The following is a 6,753-nucleotide window of genomic DNA, read 5'->3' on the forward strand; positions in this document are numbered from 1 at the left end:
GTAGTCCCAGCTACTTGGGAGGCTGAAGCAACAGAATCGCCTAAGCCCAGGAGTTGGAGGTTGCTCTGAGCTATGATGGAGTGCTGGAGCTATGGTAGAGTGCTACGGCACTCTACCAAGAGTGATAAAGTGAGACTCTGTCTCAAAAATAAAAATAAAAAAAACTTAATTATATCCCAGACTAATTTTTTCCATTTAACTAATGTCTACTAAAGGTACAACACCAGAGAGGAAAAATTACTTATACCCATCAACACTGGTGAGAACGGAACCACGTGAACATCTTCTTAATCAGTTGAAAAGGAAACAGCCAGAACTGTTAATGATGCTAAACTGTTCAGGAAACAACACAGAAGAGACCAGTCAGGTAAAATTTAAAGCAGTATAATTTTAGAACTCTCTTATAGTTTTTTTTGTTTTTTGAGACAGAGTCTTACTCCATTGCCCCGAGTAAAGTGCTGAGGACTCCGCTCACAGCAACGTCAAACTCCTAGCCTTGAGCAATCATCTTATCTCAGCCTCCCAAGACTACACGAGCTAGCCGCCACACCTGGCTAGTTTTTCTATTTTTAGTAGAGATGAGCTCTCTTGCTCAAGCTGGTCTCAAACTCTTGAGTTCAAGCAATCCACCTGCCTCAGCCTCCCAGAGTGCTAGGATTATAGGTGTGAGCCACTGTACCTGGCATCACCTATAAATTTTTGATGTGGTCTATTTTATGTGAAGAATATTTAACTGTCTGACCTTCAGTCTTACTTTCTCTCTCACTAATGATAGTTGCCTGATACTTTGGCTTGTTTATTCTAATCTTATCAGTTTTTCAATTATTAGACTAGTAGATAATTAGTCATATTTATATTGTGCTTATCTCTATTCTAGAACAACTAAAATGTTACTAACATTTTACAGAGTAGAAGAATTGTTATTTGTAGACTTTCTGCAACTTTTGTTGAAGTTTATATGTTATATTTAAAGAAGAAAACTGCCTTTACTTTCATGATGGTTTTTAAGCCCTTGGACTTTGTCACTCAACCAGCTTCTTATTTTAGGACACGGATGTAGAAAAGGTGGTTCTGGGACAGTGCACTGAAGAACCTCTAAGTCAAGAGTCAGCTGTAGAAGTTGGTGTGGATTATTCATCAAGTGGTGGAGTTCCATTTTTCCAGGTACCTAATTAAATCTTGTCAATTAACCCTTCCACATGTGACATAAATCATTCATGTGCTATTCAATAGACAGCAGTATTCTTGGTGTGTAGAATAAAACTTCAGTCCTTCCTTTGGGATGGCTTGTTGACTTTTCCAATTTAAATTATACAAATCCCATATTGATAAGGGATTTTCTATAGAATAAATAGAGGCAAAATTTAACTTAATCTATATCTTCAGCTGGTTGTCTTTAGCTATTATAATTATCCCCATTCTGCTGCCTGTCTACTCAGAATGGATGCTGAGAACAGTCATTTCTCTCTTCCCTCTACCCTTGGCATGGAAGTCCTGGAACCTGTCTCTGCTCTGAAGACTAAGAGGTTTAAAAGATTGAGAGACCAGAGGCTTCTTAGATTGTACGTTATTTCTCCTCCTTCAGGCTCTTCTCTTGTTAACTATTCCCCCACACTTCTTGTGCTCCTTACTTGCTCTAATCCTGTGCATTTAAATCCTGTGACTTCTCTTACCCCCTTTCTAACACTGTTGGGAGCACAGCACTATAAACTGCCTGGCATCTTTCCCTCTGATTTGAAGAGCTAAGCCTAAAGAACATGTGAAGAGTGTCTTCCTTATGAAGAACACTGATACCTATGTCTTACAGTCAAGAGCCACTTCTGACATGTGAATGCTTGTACATGGGTTTTTTTTTTCTCAGAGTCTCACTATGTCGCCCTCAGTAGAGTACCATGGCATCATAGCTCATAGCAACCTCAAACTCTTGGGCTCAAGCAATTCTCTTGCCTCAGCCTTCCAAGTAGCTGGGATTACAGGCGCCCACCACAATGTCAGCTTATTTTTTTTGTTGTAGTTGTTTGGCAGGCCCTGGCCAGGCTGGAACCTGCCCACCCAGGTGTATGTGGCAGTGCCCTAGCCACTGAGCTACAGGTGCCAAGCCCTTGTACATGTTTTTAATAAACCAACATAGCAGTTCTCAACCTGTGGGTTGCGACCCCTTTGTAACAATGAAAATACATCCTGCATATCAGATATTCACATTATGATTCATAACACTAGCAAATTTACAGTTATAGAGTAGCAACAAAAATAATTTTATGGTTGGGGGTCCCTACAATGTGAGGAACTGTAATAAAGAGACATGGCATTAGGAGGCATCAGGAAGGTTGAGAACCACTGGACTAACAGGTCTTTCCCTCAAGATATTTCAGCTATTAAAAGTTCAATTCAGATTTTCTTAAATTCCTCTGTGTCTATCTCAGGGCACTTTTATCCCAAAATTCTTCCTACCTTTTACTTTATTCTTTACCATTATAGAATGATAAATATAATTGAGTTTTCATCTCTCTTCAATCTTCAAAGTTAGGGAAAAAAGGGAAAGATAAGAGAACCTCAGTGACTACTTAATACCTGGTCAGAAATCCTTTCATTGTTATCAGCTGTGGCATTTTGAAGGCTAGCCTTAGTGATTCAGCTATGACAAGGAAGTCCCTAAAGTACCAGAAAAGGTCTGGGATTGAGTTTTAGACCTTCAGCTGAAGTCCAGAAATGACCCTTTCTCTGATAGCAGTCTGATAAGGGAGTTTCTCTGAATTTTTTAAAAGTTGGTTATGATTTGTCTCAGCATCGATGACTGAGTATACTCAGAATGAATGTCACCAGTCTCAATGTTTTCTATAGATGAGGAGGGGGATTCCAGCAAAGTATAACTACCAAATGAGAAATATGAAATAAATTTTTAAAAAGATAAAATATGACTAAATACGTAAGATATGGAGACGTGCCCATATACCAGCCTCTCTGCTTAAGGTAGAACTGGCTTTTTTCCATGGTAGCAAATCTTTGTGTCCCTAGAGCAGAGTTCCTTAAGGACCGCACTACTGACATTTTAAACTGGATAATTCTTTGTGGTGGTGGAACTTTGTGTGGATCATACCATGTATAGCGGCATCCTTAGCTTTTTTTTTTTTTGAGACTCGCTATGTCGCCCTCAGTAGAGTGCTGTAGCATCACAGCTCACAGCAACCTCAAACTCTTGGTCTTAAGTGATTCTCTTGCCTCAGCCTCCCAAGTAGCTGGGACTACAGGCTCCTGCCACAATGCCTGGCTATTTTTTGTTGTTGTTTGGCAGGCCAGGGCTGGGTTTGAACCCGCCAGCTCTGGCGTATGTGGCTGGTGCGTAACAACCCAAAATATCTCCAGGCAAAAAATTAATATTTCTTTCACCCTACTACTCACATAAGTGGTATAATAAAAAAGGTATCTGGCTGAGTGTGGTGGCTCATATCTTCCATAAGTCCACTACTTTGGAAGGCTTAGGTGGGAGGATCAATTGTGCCCAAGAGTTTGAGACGAACACAGGCAACATACTGAGATCTCATCTCTATAAAATAAAAAATAGAGACGAGGCGGTGCCTGTGGCTCTGGGTAGGGGACCGGCCCCATATACCAAGGGTGGCGGGTTCAAACCTGGCCCTGGCCAAGCTGCAACAACAACAACAAAATACCTGCGCTTTGTGGCAGGTGCCTGTAGTCCCAGCTACTCTGGAGGCTAAGGCAAGATTCGCCTAAGCCCAGGAGTTGGAGGTTGCTGTGAGCTGATGCCACGGCACTCTACCGAGGGTGATAAAATGAGACTCTGTCTCTACCAAAAAAAAAAAAAATAGAGTTGAGGTATGGTGGCATGTGCCTGATGTCTCAGCAGCTTAGGAGACTAGGTATGGGGATTACTTGAGCCCAGGAGTTTGAGGTTGCAGTGAGCTGTGATCATGTGATTGCCCTCCAGCCTGGGTGACAGAGTGAGACCTGGTCTCTAAACAAAAGGCTCAGCTCCTGTAGCACACTGATTACAGCTCCAGCCACATACACCGAAATTGGTGGGTTCAAACCCGCCCCGTCCAGCTAACCAACAATGACAACTGCAACAAAAAATAGCCGGGCATTGTGGTGGGTGCCTGTAGTCCCAGCTACTTGAGAGGCTGAGGCAAGAGAATCGCTTAAGCCCAAGAGTTTGAGGTTGCTGTGAGCTATGACACCATGGTACTCTACCCAGGGTGACATAGTGAGACTATCTCAAAAATAAATAAATAAATAAAAGAAAAAAGGAGATCATCCACCTCTACCTAAACAAATTGTTGGCTCAAATTTGTGATCTTTTTTTGAAGTTAGGGTACAACTAATGTGTATCAGATATTTACTTTGTATTGACTGAATTTCTCTCTTTATATCCACAGCATAAAAAATCACATGGAAAAGACAAAGAAAACAGAGGCATTAACTCAGTGGAGAGGTCTAAAGTGGAAGAAACTACAGAGCACTCTGTCCCAAACAGCAGATTGCCTCTACGAGCCCAGACAAATCTTTATTCCAGTGAGGGCCAGAAATTTATTTTTAAGGAAAATTGCAAATTTCCTGGAAACCCTAGAACTTGAGCCTGTGTATAGACTTTAAAATAGTGGTTCTCAACCTTCCCAGTGCCGCAGCCCTTTCATACAGTTCCTGTGGGTCACAACCCACAGGTTGGGAACCGCTGCCTTAAAAGGACAGATTATATCAAGACAATATACTGTAAATTTAATTAAATTTAATATCTACCCATTTTTCTGTCAACCTAAAGTTCATTTGTATTGTGTATTAAGTTGGGTTTTAGAATTTGAACTTGGCACTTAATAAATATGTATTTCTAGCTTTGCATATGAAGTAGCTCTTTTATAATAAGTGAAAACTATTTTTGTGTATTATTAAATAGGGAGGCCAGGCATGGTAGCTCACATCTGCAGTATTAACACTCTGGAAAGCTGAGGTAGGAGAATCCTTTGAGCTCAGGAGTTTGAGACCTAACCAAGAGCAAGCCCCTGTCTCTACTAAAAATAGAAAAATTAGCTGGGTATTATGGCAGATGTATTAAAGAGGCTGAGGCAGGAGGATTGCTTGAACCCCAGGAGTTCGAGGTTGCTTTGAGCTAGACTGAGGCCCTGGCACTTGAGCCTGAGCAATAGAGCAAGACTGTCTCAAAACAAAACCAAATCTGTATTTGCAAGTGAATAATACCCTAAAAACATATAGAGCAAAAATTGACAGGACTAAAGAGAGAAAAGGCTAGAACAGACTAAGAAAAGTTTGGTGCCTCTTATTTTTACTAATGGTCCTTGCTTCTCTCAACTGAAGCATTAAAATTGAATGGTTTTGTAGATGCCGTTATCTGTTACACAAAGTTTAATGGGGGGGAGCTCAGCTTTCTCATAATGTAAAATTCTGGCTAACAATACATAGGGAAGAAGAGACATCCTCTTTAAGTAGTAATGATTAAAGTGAGGTACACAGTTATATTCACTAAGTGGTGAAGTCATAAAACTTTCAATATTGGGCAGAGTTTTCCATGACATAAATGGAAATAAAAGTCTAGTTATAAAGCCACCTAAAACTGCATTATGTACTAAAACTTTATCTCAACATTTGAATGTTTCATCACTGGTGAGTTTACCATTAGCATTTCTAATTTTATTTGTGACTTCCTCTTTGACCCATGGGTTATTCAGAGGTGTGTTGTTTAATTTCCAAATATTTGGGGATTTTCCAACCATCTATTACTGATTTCTAGTTTAATTATATTGTGGCCGCATAACATACAAATATGATTTCAATTCTTTAAAATTTGTGGAGCTTTCTCTTTTAATGACCCAGAATATAAACCATATTGTTTGAATGATTCATGTACTTGAGAAAGAATATGTCTCTCATTGCTGGTATATTGTTCTATAAATGTCCATTAAGTCCAGTTGGTTGATGGGGTTGTCAAGTATTCTGTGTCCTTATTGGTTTTCTATCTAATTCTATTACTTAAAATGTTGGAAACGAATGTGGATTTGTTTATTTTTCCTTTCAGTTTCTTGAGTTTCTAGCCCCTCTGTTGTTAGGTGCATCCATACTTGGTAATTGTCACATTTAATGAATTGATAATCTTTATCATCATGCCATGTTCTTCCTTTTTATCCTTGGTGATAGTCCTGATCCTAAAAGTCAGCTTTGATATCAACATAGAGACACCAACTTTCTTTCCTTTTTTTGACAGCCGGATCTTTCTATGTTGCCTGGGCTGGAGTGCGGTGGGTGCTCACAGGTGCAGTCATAGTGCCTGCAGCCTCCAACCCCTGGGCTTAAGTGATAGTCCTGCTTCAGCCTTCCAAGTAAAGACCACAGGAGCACCTCCGCACACAGCTCCTGCTTTCTTTTGATCAGTGTTGAAGGGCTTTCTCAGTGATCTTTGTGTCCTTCTAATAGCCAAACTCTGCTTGTTTCTTTAGTAGTTTCTTTGCAGGGTAGAGTTTCTAGACTCTTCCTAGGAGTAGAAGTTTTTAGTTTTTATCTTTATCACGGTCATGATGGTCTTCACCTGTTTGCTGGGAGCCCCAAGTTTTGCTGTCCTTCCCCCCAGAGCTTTTGTGTGTAAGGAAAAAAGGTCTTGGGCAGAGCTTCAAACCTTTCCTGTAGTGGTGGCAGCTTCCTTTCTCCCAGTCTGCACCACTGATGGAAGTTTCTCCATTCTCCCACCCTGCCTCTACTCTTCCTTGGGCACCTGGTAAAGTCTGTAGA

At 40.5% G+C, this 6,753-nt stretch overlaps 1 protein-coding gene across 1 annotated transcript in view; it reads left to right on the forward strand.

The window, feature by feature from the left end:
• KIF11 (kinesin family member 11) overlaps window positions 1-4,817 on the forward strand; it is a 55,465-nt gene extending 50,648 nt beyond the window's left edge. Inside the window, exons 20-22 of the mRNA XM_003783782.3 lie at window positions 216-367; window positions 1,048-1,164; window positions 4,395-4,817. Of these exons, the coding sequence (XP_003783830.1) occupies window positions 216-367; window positions 1,048-1,164; window positions 4,395-4,592 (467 nt within the window). The 3' untranslated portion in view covers window positions 4,593-4,817. The remainder of the gene's footprint in view (window positions 1-215; window positions 368-1,047; window positions 1,165-4,394) is intronic.
• Window positions 4,818-6,753: the final 1,936 nt, after the last annotated feature.

This window comes from Otolemur garnettii, unplaced genomic scaffold (genome assembly GCF_000181295.1).
Source record: "Otolemur garnettii isolate 467f Iridium unplaced genomic scaffold, OtoGar3 scaffold00008, whole genome shotgun sequence".
NCBI classification, from domain to species: Eukaryota; Metazoa; Chordata; class Mammalia; order Primates; family Galagidae; genus Otolemur; species Otolemur garnettii.